We start from the raw sequence: 18,922 nt of genomic DNA on the forward strand, positions 1-18,922 counted from the left end.
CTTTTCTTACTGATTGGCAGTTGGGTTCTTTAGAAAAAATGATGTGTCCTGATGAGGTAACCTGGAAGGAACCTTTGAGGTCTGTCTGTTCCCGCACACTTGCTTGGTGAGCGGAGCCCAGATTCCCCTGGGACGTGGACTGAGGCTGTGGAATCCACAGACGTCGCCCGAGGCTCAGCGTGTAACTCAATGTGGCATTTCCCGCTTTCTTTGCAGTGTGTGAAGGCTCTGGTCTACTATGACGTGCAGTCATGCAGACTGGATATTGGTAACGAGAAAGGAGACACCCCACTCCACATAGCTGCACGTTGGGGCTACCAAGGCATCATAGAGACATTGCTACAAAATGGAGCATCCACGGAGATCCAGAACAGACTGAAAGAAACACCCCTCAAGTGTGCCCTAAACTCAAAGGTAGCTTTTTTCATCTCCGAGCATCAATATGACTTTAAAACAAAAAAAAAATCACTGCCCAGAGATTAGCTCTTGGCCGCGCTGGACAAACTGCACGCTAGTGCCTGAGAACAGAGCTTGGCCTGCACCCTCTCTGCTGCATTTGGGGCCTGGTGGCTAATGGGTCTTACTTACTGATATTGTTTTGAGCGTCACTCGCGTATTTTGTCCATATCGTTCCAAGAGCTGCTCGCTGCAGAGTCTGCCCCGACCCCTGAGTGCTGTGGGTTTATGAGCAGACAGAGCGGGGGGGAATAGGACAATGGCTCTGGCCGAGAGAAGCAGGGACAGGGGGCCCGGGGCATGGAGGCAGTGAGCCTCGGAGCTCTGTCTTCCTGTTACTTCATCCTAACAGCTTTATTCTCTTTTGGCCAATTTTGAACATCGTTGGGTATGGTTTCTTTCCTCAATGGCTCACGAATGAGCGAATCCTTTCCTGTTAGTAATTTCTGGGAACACGGAGTGTCGTCAGAGTGCTCAGCTCGTGGGCAGGTGGGGAACGAGGGATGTACAGAGGCCGGCTCTCTGTGCCTCTCCTCTCGCAGCCGCTCTGGCTGAAGAGACACCTTCAGAGAAGCACGGTTGGCCCGCTGGCCAGGGCAGCTGAAGGCTGAGGCCGTCACACTGCACCCAGAACATCACCACGGATTTGCAGTCACGTCAGCGATTCTGTGTTAATACGGGTCTCCAGCCACTTCCCTTTGCCCAGGCTCTGCTCTCTGCCCCTTAACGTTTCCCTGGCTTCTTACACAATTGCCATCTGTCTTCCAGGGTGTTCTCTCAGTGTTCCGGTCTTTTTCTAGGGGAGCGGTTTTTGGTTTTCGGCCACTTTATTGAGGTACAATTGACATACAAAAAGCTGAACTTCTTTAATATATACAATTCAGTGGGGTACACACCTGTGTGGAGACCGGCTCTGTAACCCATGCCATGGACGTACTCATCACCTCCAGATCTTTCCTCCCGCCCTCTTTATTTGTTGTTACTATTGTCATTATTTTGTGTGTGTCATAAAAACACAACGTAAGATCAGGAGCAGTTTTTGAAGGTTTAAATCCCCACTTCTCACCCCAGGGGGCCTCAGCCATGCTTCCCGTGCACTCGCGGGGTCTCGGGCTCTGTGGCGACCAGAGCTGATGGGATGGGCGATGCCACCCTTGGCCTGAGGTGTCCGTGAGCAGCAGAGAGCTCTCCCGCCGCTGTACTGCCTTCTAGAAGGATATGTGTAGAGAGAAGGGCAGACCGCCTTCTTGGCTCAGCTGTGATCGGTTCCTGCCCGAGACCCGGGGGTGCCAGTGGGAAGGTCACACTTTGTGTCTGTGGACAAACAGCCCGGGGGCCCCTTCTGTTCCTGGGCTTCTCTTGTCCTCTGAGCCCATTCATGGAAAGCCCCAGCTGGTAGACAGCAGGAGCAGAGGGGTGGCAGCAGGAAGCCCACGCTTAGTCAGTGTGATGCTGAGTGAGCTCCTGCCCGTTCAGGCTGTGGCTTCTCTGTCCCTCCAAGGGTGTGGTTGGGCCGCGTGACCTTCCGAGGGGATGGGCAGGCAGCAGGGCACATGGGTGACGATGCTCTGGCAGCCTTCCTCGTTCAGTATCTTCCGTATCCCCTTCTCCTCCTAGATTCTGTCAATAATGGAAGCCCATCATTTGTCCTTCGAGAAGAGGAGGAAGTCTTCCGAGGTGAGTGGACAGGGCTGGGCTTGGTGGCCCTCTCTGAGCCCAGGGCCTGCTCTCTGGCCCTCACGAGGCCCTTCTCCTGTCGGGCCCCCTGGCTGCAGGTCCCAGTGCAGCCCGCTCAGCGCCCTGTGGATTCCATCAGCCAGGCCTCCTCTACCTCCAGCTTCTCCTCTGTGTTGGCACGCTCCGTACAGGAGCCCAAGAAGGACTACAGAGAGGTGAGGCTCCCAGACGGGAGGGCGGACGGGATGGTGGCCCTGTGTCACGGCTGCTACTTAAAGAGCCACGGCGTGATGAGAGCTGCCTAGCGGGCCACCACCGGCACTACTGGGCCAACTTGTCTGCCGTGGCCTGGAGGGAGCCCAGCCAATTCTTGCCTTGCTTCTTGCATGGTCAGCTCCTGAAACAGCTCTTCGCCTTAGGGATTGTGTGTGTGTGTGTGTGTGTGTGTGTGTGTGTGTGCGCGCGCGCGCGCGCGCGTGGCAAAGGGAGAGAAGAAGGAGCCTTCTAGGAAAAGTCCCAAGTCAATTCCCCTGTCGGTCCACAGATTTAAGACCATTTTACAAGCTAAATTCTCTCCCCTTACTACCCACTCCATAAGCATCCTCGTCAACCTGATGCGTCATTTCTGACTTCTTGCGAACACATTGTGTTCTGTAAAAGGTGGTTTATAGCCTGTTTTTTTTTTCTCCACTTAATCTACCCGAGAGCTTGTCCAGCGTCAGCCCCCAGAGCAGACCATCCCATGCATGTGCCACGACTCCTTCCCCTCTTCCCCTGTGGATGGGAACCTCACTGTGTCCACCCAGGGCATCTGTCCCCTGCCGCCCCCATGCCGTGATCTGCTCTTGGAGGGCCCGATAAGCTTAGCTCGAGTCGATAGCACAGCAGCACAAGCCAAGAGACACATTCCAAAGTCTAACGGAGACCTGAAGTTGTTCCTGGGAGGGGTGTGCCCCCTGGTGTCCCCTCAGCTGTCAGATGCTGAGGGCTGAACACGTGTGGTTCTAGAAGGTGGCTGGGCTCCTAGGAAGCACCACCATGTCACTTGGCCATGTCACTAGCAGAGACCTTTCAGAGAGCTCGGGTGGTAGTGGCTTCGGTGCATGCTGGCGCCCTCCTGGACATCCTACTGGGGCAGTCTCAGGGACGTTTGAAAGAAACTGAATGAGATGTTAAAACTCCAATAGACCAACAGACCAACCAGAACTACTAGGTTTTCAGACTTGGTTACTATTTCTTTTTTTTTTTTTAATTTTTTTTTTTTTAACATTTATTTATTGTTGAGAGACAGAGACAGACAGAGCATGAGCAGGGAAGGAGCAGAGAAAGACACAGACACAGAATCAGAAGCAGCCTCCAGGCTCTGAGCCGTCAGCCACAGTGCCCGATGCAGGGCTCAAACTCAAACCACGAGACCATGACCTGAGCTGAAGTCAGACGTTTAACCGACTGAGCCACCCAGGCGCCCACCCAGGGGTTATTTCTTTTATTGCTTTATTATTGAAATCATTTTCTAACACTCTTTTTCCTTTAATTAAGGTAGACAAACTTTTAAGAGCGGTTGCTGATGGAGATCTAGAAATGGTGAGTTTTGAGAAGCGCATCTGAAAAAGCTTGAAAAGAGCTGTATGGGTGTTTCTTGTCTGTGGTTCCTCCAGGAGCCGAGTTCTGTTCACTTTCACTCAGAAGGGCTGCATTGAATGACTATGTGGTAATGGAGATGTTGGCAGTTTCCCTTCACGTGACAAGCAGGTGGATGTAAAGTCGCATAGCGAGCCTTTTAGATATTCACGTTCCCGGAGGCTGATGAGGTGTTGGCCAGCCCTCCCGTGTGCCGGAGCTCAGAGTGTGGACTCAGAGCCTGGCCCGCTATCGGGGAACAGGATGTGTGGGCAGGGCTGGCAGAGAGGAGGGGTGGAGGATGGAGGGGTGGAGGATGGAGGGCCGGAGCCCAGAGGTGCCGGTGTGGCCCTGTGGAAGTTGTGGGTGGCTCTGGCGCCTGGGCAGGAGGCTGAGGTCTGAGGCTTGGGGCTCCAAGGAGTCACAGGCAGGTGTCCCGAATAGGTGGTGCTGGCTGCTCTGGGCTGGCATGGGGAGGGGACGGCCCTGCTGGGAGAAGGTGTCTGCCCCGAGCCTCACTGTCAGGTGACAGAGAACATCTGACGACGTCACTGGAGGGTGGACACAGCCTTCCTCAGATTCCCACAGGCAGTGTTCCCTAGCTTGCCTCTGGCTTCCTGAAAGGAACTTGTTATGTCTTCCACTTTAAAAGGAGGAGTAAATTGGGTGCTTACCAAATTAGGAGCTCTGAGGAGATCATATTCTGAGAGAGTTTTGCAGTGATGTGTTTCAGGAGTGCCTTTTGCTGATGGTCGAGTTTGAGGTGGCGCACAGAGGTTACGGGGATCTGATTATAACCAGCTCGGGATGTTAAGAATCTGAATGTAGGGGCGCCTGGGTGGCTCAGTCGGTTAAGCGTCCGACTTCAGCTCACGTCATGATCTCGCGGTCCGTGAGTTCGAGCCCCGCGTCGGTCTCTGGGCTGATGGCTCAGAGCCTGGAGCCTGCTTCTGATTCTGTGTCTCCCTCTCTCTCTGCCCCTCCCCCATTCATGCTCCGTCTCTCTCTGTCTCAAAAATAAATAAACATTAAAAAAAAAAAATTGAAGAATCTGAATGTAGTTACTGGTATATTAGCTTCTATCCAGAGACCACTGCTAATCCACCAGACTGGCACATGGTTCCTCTGGGGGGCAGGACATGGTGTCTGTATCTCTGTCTGTCCTCTTGTGAGACTGGCCCCGGGAGAACCCAGCATTCTTTGGAGGAAGCAAAGTAGGACTTCTTCAGGCACCCTGGGAGCCATGGTGTGGGCCGGTGACATAGTCTGTGCGGAGAAGAGATGACGGCCGTCCCTGCATCATGATACACCCACTCCTCTTCCTCCTGTGGGTAGGTGACGGGGCTGAGGCCGTTCGTGAAGGAGGTGAGCAGAGGCAGACTGGCCAGTGTCTTGGGGTCAGCACCCAAACTAATCTACACGTGTGACAGCCTCTGACCCCCTGCCCAAGGCACCTGCCCCTCCACTCCCCCCGTTCTTGTCACCGGCCCTCATCTGTCTCTGTTAGGTGGCCTGTTAGGTGAGGCCCCTGAGTCGACACCTTTGGTGTTTCCACCCTGTGGAGTATCTGCTGTCAGGACGTGGAAGGGACCTGAAGGAAAGACGTTTGGGTTGGAAGGGGGTCTTCTTGGAACCTTTGTCACTCCCTGCATGCACGTGCTTAGAGTGCTCAGAACTAGGCCTAGAAATGTACTTCCGTTGTTTCCGTTTTTCAGATTTAATATCCTAGACACCAGTTTTTACTGGAGCATAAATTTGACCTCTTGGTGGTCTGCAGTACTTTCACCTACGGGCTAGCACGTGGTCGTGGAAGGGACGCTGGCGTGGAGTCAGGGAGCCTGTGTGGAGGTTCCGACCACCACTTCCTAGTTGTGTGGCCTTGGACAGGTTGTTTCCTGAGTTTTCTCCCAGCTTAGAAGGGACGGCTTGGTGTTGAGAGTGTGCAGTTAGGTGACACCAGGCAAGGCGCTCAGTAAATGCTCCGGGACCAGGGTGTGACAGTGGCACCATTCTTCCCTTTCTAAGATGAACGAATGCCTGACGCAAGCTGGAGAAATGGTAGCGTGAGTTCTCTGGTTCGCTGGGAAAAGGACTGAGAAAGGTTTGCGTGCTGTGAACCCAGTCGTGTGTCGGTCACGGTGGTGGTTGAGGACGTGTTGGCCCGGATTTGGGAGCAGCTGTGTGTGTGTGTGTGTGTGTGTGTGTGTGTGTGTGTGTGTACGTGGGACAGAAGGAGGGAGGGGGAGATACCGTAGCTTGTAAAGGAACCAAGGATGAGTCTTAAGTCCTGTTCTCCTTCCTGCCCAACACCAGGTGCGTTACCTTTTGGAGTGGACAGAGGAGGACCTGGACGAGGTGGAGGACACCGTCAGTGCAGAAGATGTTGACTTTTGTCACCCCTTGTGCCAGTGCCCGAAGTGTGCTCCGGCTCAAAAGGTTTGGCCTTGCTTCTCTTGGTGGCGGTGAGGGTGGGGAGGCAGATTCTTCTCTTTCCCCTTAGGAAAGTTGTCTGCTTCTCAGCCAGCTAGTTACTGAGTGGCTGGAAGTTGGTATCCCTGAGATGTGGTGGGGATTCGTTATTTAGTTCCGGGAGGAGAAAAGCCAACGCCAGGGTGGATCTGGCTTGGGCGGCCTGCCTTCTGAACGAGCAGGGCAGTGAGCAGGGACATGCCCACGTGCTCAAATGTTTCAACTGCTCTCTGGGCCCCCGAGTCACAAGGCAAGAGTTCATGAACAGACGCGCCTGAGGGTGTCTGTCCACCTGGCTGCCAGTCCCCTGAGGAAGCTGCATTCGAGATCCATGGCCCGCTGTCTTTGCTCAAGTTGGTACCCCCTGTGGGAGGATCCTCCCTCCAAGTACAGAGCATTCCCTGTGCCCTTTATCCAGTCTCCCCCAGTGCTAACAGCTTGCAGAGCCATAGAACAGTATCCCAACTAGGATATAGATATAGAAACCATCCACACATCTTATCCACATTTCTCCGATTTTGCTTGTACCCACATGTGCACACGTGTTCACTTTGATCACACGCATAGCTTTGTGCATCCACAGTGAAGGTACTAACCAGCTCCCTTGCCATAGGAAGAGCCACCCGTGCTGCCCTTTCCCACACCCTCCTGTTTCCCTGCCATCCCATAACCCCTGAGCTAATTTTTTACAAGGTGTGAGATTTAGGTTGAGGTTCCCTTTTTTCTCTATGGATGTCCACCTGTTCCACACCCCTTGTTGAAAAGACCATCCTTTCTCCAAAGACTTGCTGTTCTACCTCAGATAATATACGCTGTGGGTCTATCTCTGGACTCTGTGTTCTGTTCCGTGGATCTGTGTGTCTGTCCCTTCATCAGTTCCACACTGTCTTGATTACTGTAGCTATAGGAAGTCTCAGTATTGGGTAGAGTGATTCTCCCTAACTTACTCTTCTTTGCCAGGATCATTTTAGCTATTCTGTGGCCTATGCCTTTCTGTATATATTTTAGAATAAGTTTGTTTATGACTACCAAAAATCTATTAGGATTTTGGTAGGAAATGCATTAAAACTGTAGATCAAGTTGGGAAGAAATGACATCTTTACTGTGTTGTGTTTTCATGAACATGGTATATCTCTCCAAATATTTAGGCCTTCTTCGATTTCTTCATCATTTTGTGATTTTTAGCATAGAGATCCTGTCCATATTTTCTTAAGTGTACACTTAAATATTTCATCTTCTTTTGAGCAATTGTAGATGGTATTGTGCATCTAGTATGTGCTTGTGTGCTAGTGATTTAACTTGATTGTGTATGTCCCATACTGAGAAAATTAATTTGACTCTACAAAACATGGATAGTGGTGTTGTCCTTTGTATTATAAGATAATGCTGCCTTATTTAAAAAAGCTTCACTGTGGGTTATTTTTTTTTAATTTTTCTTTTTTAATGTTTGTTTATTTTCGAGAGAGAGAAAGAGAGACAGAGTGTGAGTGGGGGAGGGGCAGAGAGAGAAGGAGACACAGAATCTGAAGCAGGCTCCAGGCTCTGAGCTGTCAGCACAGAGCCCGATGCGGGGCTTGAACTCACGAACCGTGAGATCATGACCTGAGCCACAGTCAGATACCTAAGCGACTGAGCCCCCCAGGTGCCCCTTCAGTGTGGGTTATTTTAACCCAATGATATTGAAAAGATTAAACTTTCATTCACATGTAGCTTTTCATCTAGCTGCAGGGTCATGTGCACATTGGGAATGTGCAACTTCTGTCCTGTCCCCATGCTGCTGGATATATACAGCCCAGAGAATGATTCCCCCTCTACAGACTGCTATGAAAATAAAAAAGGCGGACGGTGTTTCAGAGAATACGATGTGAGGTGACAATACTTCAGGCCCGGTCAGTGACTGTGTGTGCCTAGAGGCAGTTACTGCATCCGTCCCTGTTCTTGCCATTTTCCTACACTCTCTTCTTCCCCGCCTCATGGTTCGCTAGTTGTAACAAGAAACTGAATTACACATTAAAATAACTGCTGGATTTATCGAATAAAATCTTACGTTCTCTGCTTTTTGAAAACCTCTTACCTTTTTCTCATTTTGAAATGTCTCAAAAAGACTCAGAAGACATAAGAAATACATTTATATGGAAGTTGCTCCCCGTCTATGCTTTAGTTAACCACCCCTGGACCCCACCATCTTCTAGCCCACTGGTGTGTTTAGGGTGTTTGTTGAAAAAACCTTTATTGAGGGGCACCTGGGTGGCTTAGTCGGTTAAGCATCTGACTTCGGCTCAGGTCATGATCTCACGGGTCATGAGTTTGAGCCCCACATCAGCCTCTCTGCTGTCAGTGCACAGCCCGCTTCAGATCCTCTGAACCCATCTCTCTCTCTCCCTCTCTCTCTCTCTCTCTCTCTCTCTCAAAAATAAATAAACATTAAAAAAAAAACCTAAAAACCTTTACTACAGCAAGATACAGAACATGACCATCACTTTTGAGGGTTTTCTTGGGCTGCTTTGAAACTCTTGCTTTCCCCTTTCCTCCCCTGTCCCAGGCACCACCGCTCTGCTGTCCATCATGACAGGCTCATTGGCATTTTCTAGAATTTAGTGTGAATGGAACCAGACAGTACACACTGTTTTGAGTCTGGCTTCCTTCACTCAGCAGAATGTTTTGAGATCCATGTTGGATCAGCAGTTCATTTCATTTTGTTGCTGGGTAGTGTTGACTATACGACAATTTATCTAATCACCCCTTGATGAACATTTGAGTAGTTCCCTGCTCTGGGCTTTGTGAAGAAAGCTAGTGTAAACATTTGTGAACAAGTCTTTGTATAAATATGCATATACTTGGGTATAGACCTCAGGTTATAATTGCTGGATTTTGTAGTAAGTGCATGTGTAACTTCATAAGAAACTGCCATTTTTCCAGAGTGATTATGGCATTTTCCATTTCTGCCACCGGTGTGTGAGAGTTCTGGTTACTCCATATCCTTGTGACTTTTTAACTGTAGTCGCTCCCGTAGGTGTGCAGTGGTATTTCATTGCGTTTTTTCTCCCTGTTCCTTCGTTTGTTTTTTAGTTTTGAGGTACAATTTACATGCAGCAAAATTCACCCCTCTAACTTTGCATGCAGTTTTTCTGAGAGAGAACCTTCTTAATCAGCAAAAAGTGAACTAGATAACCAGTTTTAATTCTTGGCCAGTCATGTAAAACGCTGACATAATGATTTTATTATCAAAATGTATGATTTGATATCTTAATTTAATGTTTGTTTTCGGTTATATCGTTTATAAATGTCCTTTTTAAAAAATGTTTATTTATTTTGAGAGAGAGAGAGAGAGAGACGGAGCATGAGCAGGGGGAGGGGCCGAGAGAGAGAGGGAGACACAGAATCAGAAGCAGACTCCAGGCTCTGAGCTGTCAGCACAGAGCCCGACATGGGGCTCAAACTCACGAACCCTGAGATCATGACCTGAGCTGAAGTCGGACGCTCAACCAACTGAGCCACTCGGGCGCCCCTTGTTTGTCCTGCTAATTATTGACTGAGGGGCTCCTGGGTGGCTGAATCAATTAAGTGTCCAACTCTTGATTTTGGCTCAGGTCATGGTCTCACGGTTCGTGAGACGGAGCCCTACATCAGTCTCTACACTGACAACACGGAGCCTGTTTGGGATCCTCTCTCTCCCTCCTTATCTGTCCCTGCCCTGCTTGTGTGCATGCACGCTCTCTCTCTCTCTCAAGAAGAAATTACTAGTTGATTGTTCTTACATTGGCATGATTGATTTTAAAACCGTTGCGACTCATAAGGTAGTTTCGTGATAAAAATGACGAACGATGGAGCTAAGCAGCAAACAGCTCTATGAGGCTTGACAAACACGTGGTCATGTAACCACCGGCACAGTACACAGTATCTCCATGATACAAATACAGATTTTTTCCCCCCAGATCTTTTGCCTTTTTTTTTTTCTTAACGTCGGATTGTCCAATTGCGTTGTAAGAACCTGTTGTTTTAAAATTCTGGTGGGGTGCACCTCTTTCATCAGACCTACATAACGCACATATTTTCTCCCACTCTGTGACTTGCCTCTTCATTTTCTTAATTGTGTCTTTCCAAGAAGAACCATCGAAAACCAGCTTGTCGAACTCTTCCTTTATGGTTTTTGCTTTTTGTGTCTTCCCTAAGAGATCTTTGCTCATCCCGGTGTTGCAAGGATTTCCTCGTGCGTTCACTCCAGGAAAGTGAAGTACGACACAGTCGTGGCTCTCCCATCTAGGTCTATGAGGCGTTTGTAGTTCTTGTGTGGTGGAGTAAGGGCTGATGTGCACTTTCTCCGTATGTGGGGATCCAGTGGTTCGGCGCCGTTTGTTGAACAGACTTTCTGTTTCCCGTTGAACTGCCTTGGCATAAATAAGGGATCATTTCGGGGGGGTTGGTCTCTTGAAAATAGAAGTTACTCCTTGGGGATATCTTACCTTTCTCCAGTTGTAGGAATTCACCTGTGGGCCACCTGATTCTGGATCCCACCGTGACCCCAAATTTTGCACAGGGACAGTGGGGGGGGGGGGGGCGCCTGGTTTCAATTCCTTCAGCCCAGTTTCTTAAATACTGATGACATCTCTGACTCCATCCTCCGCTTTTACTAGAAGCTGGCAAAGATCCCTGCCAGTGGGCTCGGTGTGAATGTGACCAACCAGGACGGCTTCTCCCCACTGCACGTGGCTGCCCTGCACGGTCGGGCGGACCTCGTCCCCCTCCTGTTGAAGCACGGTGCCAACGCAGGTGCCAGAAATGTGAACCAAGCCGTCCCGCTCCACCTGGCCTGCCAGAAGGGCCACTTTCAGGTACGGGTTCTGGCTCCTGGGCACAGGCTGCTTGGCGGGAGTGCTGCAGGGGGCGGGTTTGGGGGCCGGCCCGGAGGACAGACACGCTTCCTTCCTCCCTGCTCTGGGATCCTGAGAGGCACGTGGCAGGATAGCTCAGCAACAGAACACAGAGCTCTGGTGCTTCTGGGTGAGGACCCTCTCCCTTCCCCCGTCCCTCCTCCCCGCCACACCGCTGGCATTCACATCCCAGTGGCACGGAGGCCCATGTTCTGATTCCCACCCCACCAGGAGCTGGCTCTGGTGTGTGGGTGTGGGTCGTTGAGGGCTCTGCCTGCGATTAGCACCTTTCATCCCCACAGCCCGTGGTCTGTGTCAACAGCTTAGTACTTTATAGAGAATGGCCTTATGGAGGAGGTGCAGGAGACCATTGTGAAATGCTTGACTTTTTCAAAGTCCTGTATTTCTTTTTGAGAATTATCTATTTAAAAACAAAAAAAAAGTCTCCCTGTTAGCTCTACTCTAAGATTTTAATTTTTTAATTTTTTAAAAAAAGTTCATTTATTTATTTTGAGAGAGAGAGAGAGTACGCAAGCGGGGAAGGGGCAGAGAGAGGGAGAGAATCCCAAGCAGGCTCCACACTGTCAGCACAGGACCTGTTGTGGTGCTCAGTCTCATGGACTGTGAGATCACTCACCCAACTGAGCCACCCTGGGACCCTAGCTTCACTTAAATAAAATAAGCTTTTATTTTTTTAATTATTATTTTTTTAATCATTATTTTTGAGAGAGACAGAGACAGAGACAGAGCACGAGCAGGGGAAAGGCAGAGAGAGAGAGGGACACACAGAACCCAAAGCAGGCTCCAGGCTCCGCGCTGTCAGCACAGAGCCTGACGCGGGGCTTGAACCCATGAACCGTGAGATCATGACCTGATCCTGCGTCAGGCGCTTAACTGACTGAGCCACCCAGGTGCCCCTGTAAGCTTTTAAAGGCCAGGAATCAGGGGCACCTGGCTGGCTCATTCAGGGCTGTGAGTTCAAGCCCCATATTGGGTATAGAGCTTACTTAAAAAGATAACAAAAAATAAATAGGGGTGCCCGCCTGGCTCAGTCAGTGGCACTTCCGACTCTTGGTCCCGGGGTTGTGAGTTCAAGCTCCATGTTGGGCGTGGAGCCTACTTAAAAAAAAAAGCGTAAAAATAAAGAATAAAAGACAGGAACCACCTCAGGCCTTCCATGTCTCTCGTAGCACCTAGCATAGCACTCCGAACATCAGTTTCCTAATCTCTTAAGACTGGGGTAATAATTCTGCCCTCCATAGGGTGGGTCTAACCATGAAACAGGAAAAATCGCGCCTAGCACATTGCCGGGCAGAGGAGACCCCACTTCCGTTGGTCTGTCCCCTCCCAAGAGTCAGACACATGTGGGAAGAGCCTTCTAAATACACTTAGAGAAAAGTCCAAAGGATATCAAGTTACAGGATCTCTCTCCACAAATTTAATTACGGTTGAAAAATTTGCCTTCTCTGGGCTAGGTGGTGAAGTATCTCCTGGATTCTAACGCAAAACCCAATAAAAAGGACATAAGCGGAAACACACCGCTCATTTACGCCTGTTCCAACGGCCACCACGAAGTCGCGGCGCTGCTGTTACAGGTGAGCTGCCGATCCCGGTCCGGGGCGGGCTTCGCGTCGCCTGGAGTCTGCGTCACTGTGGTCCGCCCTTCCTTTCTTTTTTCTTTTTTTTTTTTTTAAATATATATTTATTTTTGAGACAGAGAGAGACAGAGCATGAACGGGGGAGGGTCAGAGAGAGAGGGAGACACAGAATCCGAAACAGGCTCCAGGCTCCGAGCTGTCAGCCCAGAGCCTGACGCGGGGCTCGAACTCGTGGAGCGCGAGATCATGACCTGAGCCAAAGTCGGATGCTTAACCGACTGAGCCACCCAGGCGTCCCCGCCCTTCCTTTTGACCGCACTGTCTCTCCTTCCAGCACGGGGCCTCCATTAACGTCTGTAACAACAAGGGCAACACGGCGCTGCACGAGGCTGTGATCGAAAAGCATGTCTTTGTGGTGGAGTTGCTTCTCCTTCACGGGGCATCGGTTCAGGTCTTGAACAAGAGGCAGTGCACGGCTCTAGACTGTGCTGAACAGGTGAGCGGGGGGCCCCCTCGCAGCTCCCTCTGGATCCCCTGTGGTTACACCGCACCTGAAATAGATATAGCTGACCTTGGATTCGCCGTGCTGGGCTGGGTGGCTGTGCCAGAAGATGGCCAGTGTGGTCAGATGTCCGGTCCTTGGTCCCCTGGTCAGGTGTCCGGTCCTGCTTGGGGAGCTGGGAGTCAGTCCTTCAGGGCTCGCTTTCCATGGGCTGAGTAGAGGTGCTCCCCCAGCAACTGCGGGTGTCGGTGCCCTGGGGTGGCCCGGGGACAAGCCATCATGTGCTCACAGGGAAGTTCGGGGCTCACCCTGCCTGCAGTGGTCTTCACGGCACCATGGAGAAAGTTTGGTCAATTGGCAGTTCTAAGACTCTTTGAGTGGTGCGAGGGGAACTGTGGGGGGACCAGTTCACCCCTCCTTCCAGTGCCGTGGGTGTTGGCACGGAGCAGTGGCGAGGAAAAGGCTTCTTCTCCTCTCCTAGGAGAAGCAAGCTGTCTATTCCTGTTTTCCTGTTGAATCTTTTCATTTTTGACTCTGGGTAGACAGCCAGTAGGCTGTTAAACGACACTGGTGTCGCATAAAAGTCACTATAAACCCAACGTACTCATGGGCTTATCGTATTAATTTTCAGTGGCATTTCTTAACAGAATTGAAACATTTTGTTTTATTTATTATTTATTATTTATTTTTATTTTAGAGAGAGCGAGAGTGAGCAAGCGGGAGAGGGAGGCAGAGGGAGAGAGAGCCTCCCCAATAGGCTCCACACTCAGTGCGGAGTCTGATGTGGGGGTTCAGTCCCACAACCCTGGGATCATGACCTGAGCCAAAATCAGAATTTGGCCACTCAGCCAACTGAGCCACCCAGGCACCCCTGGAATTGAAATATTTTAAACCTTCAGTTAGCACTTTCTCCGATGATCACAAGGATGAGTGTTTTTGATCTCGTAGTCACTGTGTGCTGGGCCGTCCATGACCTCATGATAACTGTGCAATAACAGAGCCCGTTATGGGCAACCCAGCGCACGGAGCAGCAGTACCTGGGAGAGGAGGAGCCGGGCTCCGAGCGCTGGGCTGCCCGGAAGCACGAGGCTCCGTGGCGTCACCGTCCCGTCTGTGGCTGCTCCTTGCTTCTCTGTCCGGCCGCACCAATGTGGACAGTTACATCAAAAGCAAGCAGGAACCTGCTAAGAATGAAAACTGTTCCTGTAACCTTTTCCCTCTCAAATTGTAGAATTCAAAAATAATGGAATTACTTCAGGTGGTACCGAGCTGTGTGGCCACGTCAGGCGACGCTGACGAGACGGACCACAAGGAGTACGTTACTGTTAAGATCCGGAAAAAATGTAAGAACTTAACATTCTCTCTGTAATTCTCAGCATGGGCCTCTTTGGGAATCCATGAGTAGTTGCTGGTGTTCGTTTAATTTTAAATGTCGAATGTCATCATAACTGGTGACTGGGGCAGGGATATGGGCACCAAAGAAATGGACGGTACAGCCTAACTCGTCGGCTTGTTTTGCTACTGATTTTCTGGCTGATCGGGATGATGCTTCCTCCGGAAGTGAGGTGGCCTCTCTCAGCCTCACCTTGAAGGCTCGGGCCTCCCCTCCGCCAGCTGGAGAGGAGGAGCAGCCGCCGGGAGATTCTTTCCTGCCGCCTGTCCCCAATCCAGGCCTTTTTAAAAGCGTTTCCTGGACCTCTGGGGCTGTGTTTCCTGCTAACTTTAAAGGTTTTTTGTTTGTTTGTTTTTAATTTGCACGTATACAGAATTTATTGGTAATTAGAACAGTAGTTGCCAATCATGGGTGGGGCTGAAGTATTTTTTTTTTCCAGTTGTTATGGTCTAGGTAGGTCCCATGTTCTACTCTTTACTTTTATTTTTTTAAAGATTTTATTTTATAATTTTTTTTTAATGTTTATTTTTGAGACAGAGAGACAGAGACAGAGCATGAGTGGGGGAGGGGTAGGGGGAGAGGGAGACACAGAATCCGAAGCAGGCTCCAGGCTCTGAGCTGTCAGCACAGAGCCTGACGTGGGACTTAAACCCACAAACTGTGAAATCATGACCTGAGACGAAGTCGGATGCTCAACTGACTGAGCCACCCACGTGCCTCAGATTTTATTGTTTTTAAAGTAATTTCTGTACCCAACGTGGGACTCAAAGTCACAGCCCTGAGATCAAGATTCACTCGCTGTACTAACTGAGCCAGCTAGGCGCCCCTCTATTCTTGTTGAAAATTACAGTATAGTTTGTAGTGTAATAATGTGAGTAAACCCATTTCCATGTCTGGATAATCCTGAGTCTGTCTCACAAAGTGTCCTGTGTGTTAATAAGGATGCTCTTTCTTCTTTTCCATGGGGGCTTACCGGTAATAAATAGATAGCTACTAATATGTCTCTTTAAGCAAATGCAGTGTGTAATTTTCTCAATTTTGTTAAGCTAAGAAAATTGAAAGGTTGCATCTGTGCTACAACTTTAAAAATCCTTAAAACTACTTCAGAAGTTCTCAAATGTTTATCCTTTTTTATCTACAGGGAACTCAAAAATGTATGATCTACCAGATGAACCTTTTACAAGACAGTTTTACTTCGTCCACTCAGGTGGTCAGTTTAAGTGAGTATAAAATTTGCGTTGATTTCTGGGCTGTGACCTGACTTTTACTTACAACTAAAGCCAGGTATGTGCCCCTTTGATGGGTTACAGAAAAATCTGCGCTCGTCAAATGCTGCCACCTTGTGGCCAACCAGAGTGTTCGACACCACTGTCCCAAACACTGATGTCACTTTGGTTTGGGTTTCAGGGGAAGGACTTCAAGGGAGATTATGGCGAGGGAGAGAAGTGTCCCTAATTTTACTGAAGACTGTTTGCATGAGGTGAGTCATGAAACGCTGGCTTATCATCATATTTCTTTTTTTGTTTTTAATTTATTTTTGAGAGAGAGCTAGCAGGGGAGGCGCAGAGAGGGGGGGAGAGGGAGAATCTAAAGCAGGCTCCACACCATCAGTGCAGAGCCCGACAGGGGGCTCGATCCCACAAACTGTGAGATCATGACCTGAGCCGAGACCGAGAGTCGGACACTTAACCGACTGAGCCACCCAGGCGCCCCTCATCGTATTCTTAAAGCCTGGCTTTTCCAAAACGAACCCGTGGTGAACACGTTTCTCATGTCACGATCTCCTTCTTTTCAAGAGTCAGTAACAACTAAGATGAGTTCGTTAGCGGCACAGCCAAGGGCACAGACTTCGTTTACTGAGAAAGGAGAGCGAGGGGACAGTGGGAACAGGGGTGGGCGCGGAGAGCCCCTGCAGCTTGTGGCGTGTGTGCTCAGTGAGATGGCTCGGGTTACGCCATCTAGGATTCGCTAGCGTGTGAATCACCGATGTCAGGAAGAAACCAAGTTTGTGTCCGGATGGGTTCAACAAAACCCTTCTCCGAATACGGTCGGAAGCTGCTCACGTGGACAGATCCGCGTGTGGCCGCCTTCCGACAGCCTGTTCCCTCGCTCAGTTACAAAAGGGAGGCTGCTTTGGGTGCGGTGGTGCAATGGTGCCTCTTCCCAGAAACCTGACTTTCCTGCCTGCTCCTGGCAGTATGACTGCGGATGGGTACACTTGCCAGCACGTGCGGTGGCACAGGCTTGTCGAAGCACGTCTGCGCAGGCGCTAAGTCTTTGCTTTAGAGAACTGAAGTGATTTTTGTCAACCTGGCCGATTTCGGCCTCCGACGCAATCTTCCGTGACTTGCTGACGGACCGTCCCGCCGCTGCGTGGGAAACCCACAAACTGAAATCTGCTTGGGTTCAGTCGGCTGCCAGCTCTTCCCCTGTGAGCGACGGGGACTTAGGCAGGTTGCTTCCACTTGCTGACCCTGTGCCTCAGCCGTGCACGGTGTAGCCATCAGGGCGTACTTGTTATAAAGATTAGATGTGAGATCAGGTAGAGCCCTGACGTTGCGTCTGACACACAGAGAGTATCAGTGGCACCCATGCTGTCCCACAGGGATGTCAGAGCTGAAGTTGTGCCCAGAAAGTAGCGAGCACGTTGGGTGACACACAGAAGCACCCAAGGACGCCGTTCTTGTGTGGTTCTTGTTTTACACGCAGTGTGAACGAACTGCTTGAATTGTACCGTTTCTTCAGCCAGGGAGGCAAAAGGTTACACGGGAGCAGAACAGCCCGCCAGACCAGAGGGGACCTGAGACTGCGGGCAGAGGAAGCAGCAGTCAGCCCGAGAGGCCCGGGCTGAAACAAAGCGTTCCTGCGAGCCGGCGGATGCTGCGCAGACACACCGTCGAGGACACGGTCGCAGCCAAGAGCCCCGGGACCGCCGGAGACCCAGCTGCTCCCCGAGAGGCTGCTATTACTTCCCAGTCTTAACAGCGGTAAGCGGTTGTTAAGTCGGCTGCCAGGAGGTGAGTCCTCAACAAGAAGGTGCCGAGCAGGAACGCAGCTGAGAACTGACCTGTACTTTGCGTTTGGTTTGAGAGTAAAGCAGAAAGTTCCCGAAAGCTTTTCTGTGGCCGAGGGAAAGAATGCAACAAAGAAAACCACCACCATCTCTCTCCTCTTCAGAGCTCATGAATGCACTGGAAAAGGAATACACAGTTTCCAGTGGTGTCCCGATCCCCGAGACCGGGTGTGGGCTTCTTCTGAAGCAGCCCGCCACCTGGCTGCAGCGATGGCTTTCATCACCGGGTTCTGTCCTCCCACCGCAAGGTGCTAACCTCTGCCGTGTGTACAGATTAGCAAACCACCGGCTAAAGAACCCTGCCCTCTGGGATAGGCTGTGGAGAAGCAGCGTGGGCTCCAGGGCACCGTGGAGACCGGGCGGACGGGACGCGCTGGCCTGGAGAAAAGAGGGCCTGGAAGATATTCCTTTGCAAAGCAGCACTCGAGCCCAAAGATGTCCCCGTGCCAGTGTGGCGTTCATTTTAGTGAAAAGGACATTTATGACCTGTTCGGCACTATGTATGTGGGGAAGGTTGGGTGTAATTTTTCTTCCAACAAAGTAAGTACAGGTGTTTGGTCACCGCACATACGCACCCGTATCAGTGTCTCTCGAAACCTCCCCTCCCGTTAAAAACCTCCCTTGGATGTCACACCTGCCGGATGGTTCCTGAGCTAGAGAGATTTGGCACATCTTTCCTTAGTCTTTTGATTCAGATTCAAAACTTACAGCACAAACCAGGTCAGAGTTACTTTCGGTTAGAATTTATTGCCATTTATTCCTTTTTATAAATTTCTATAGATTATACTTATTTTTTTATGTTACTAATTGGCCTACAGCTGCAAACATGGGTTTGTCCTGAGTACATTTTCAAATAACTTTGTAATAGGGACATGGTTTTGTGCATGTTCTTGGAAATACTTGTGTATGTATAGAAGGGAGGGACTGATTATTTTTCTACAAAGTAATTTATGATTTCTAATTTTCTAATGTGCCTTGGATCTGTGCCAAATGATGGGAAAGAAAACAGTAAATTCTATGATTCTTGAGCGTGTCATGGTACACTTCTTTAGTTGGTCTTTTGCTCTGGAGAGATGTGTGTTTCTCATCCTCTCCGCTATAAACGTGTGCTTTGTGTATGGAAAGATCTTCCCCCATTGGATGGATACACACTTCTCACTGAAATATGTAAACCGGATCATTCAGAGCAGACCCTCACCCGTTCGCCTCCCTAGGACTGACTGAGGCTAGCAGGTGCGATGCCCAGAAAAAGGTTTTAATTTT

At 50.1% G+C, this 18,922-nt stretch overlaps 1 protein-coding gene across 5 annotated transcripts in view; it reads left to right on the forward strand.

Moving 5' to 3' along the window:
• ANKRD27 (ankyrin repeat domain 27) overlaps positions 1 to 18,685 on the forward strand; it is a 51,575-nt gene extending 32,890 nt beyond the window's left edge. The window contains exons 18-29 of one of the 5 annotated variants that reach the window (XM_019423321.2): positions 217 to 414; positions 2,074 to 2,133; positions 2,232 to 2,348; positions 3,673 to 3,717; positions 6,067 to 6,189; positions 10,857 to 11,054; positions 12,569 to 12,688; positions 13,026 to 13,187; positions 14,425 to 14,536; positions 15,728 to 15,806; positions 15,994 to 16,066; positions 16,701 to 17,450. In XM_019423321.2, coding sequence (XP_019278866.2) covers positions 217 to 414; positions 2,074 to 2,133; positions 2,232 to 2,348; positions 3,673 to 3,717; positions 6,067 to 6,189; positions 10,857 to 11,054; positions 12,569 to 12,688; positions 13,026 to 13,187; positions 14,425 to 14,536; positions 15,728 to 15,806; positions 15,994 to 16,066; positions 16,701 to 16,859 — 1,446 coding nt within the window. In that variant the 3' untranslated portion in view covers positions 16,860 to 17,450. Of the gene's footprint in view, positions 1 to 216; positions 415 to 2,073; positions 2,134 to 2,231; positions 2,349 to 3,672; positions 3,718 to 6,066; positions 6,190 to 10,856; positions 11,055 to 12,568; positions 12,689 to 13,025; positions 13,188 to 14,424; positions 14,537 to 15,727; positions 15,807 to 15,993; positions 16,067 to 16,700 lie in introns of all 5 variants that reach the window. The other 4 variants (XM_019423320.2, XM_019423319.2, XM_019423322.2 and 1 more) reach the window with 4 other exon arrangements.
• The last annotated feature ends 237 nt before the right edge of the window (positions 18,686 to 18,922 follow it).

The sequence above is a fragment of the Panthera pardus genome, unplaced genomic scaffold, assembly GCF_024362965.1.
Source record: "Panthera pardus isolate Hobbes unplaced genomic scaffold, ASM2436296v1 HiC_scaffold_18, whole genome shotgun sequence".
NCBI classification, from domain to species: domain Eukaryota; kingdom Metazoa; phylum Chordata; class Mammalia; order Carnivora; family Felidae; genus Panthera; species Panthera pardus.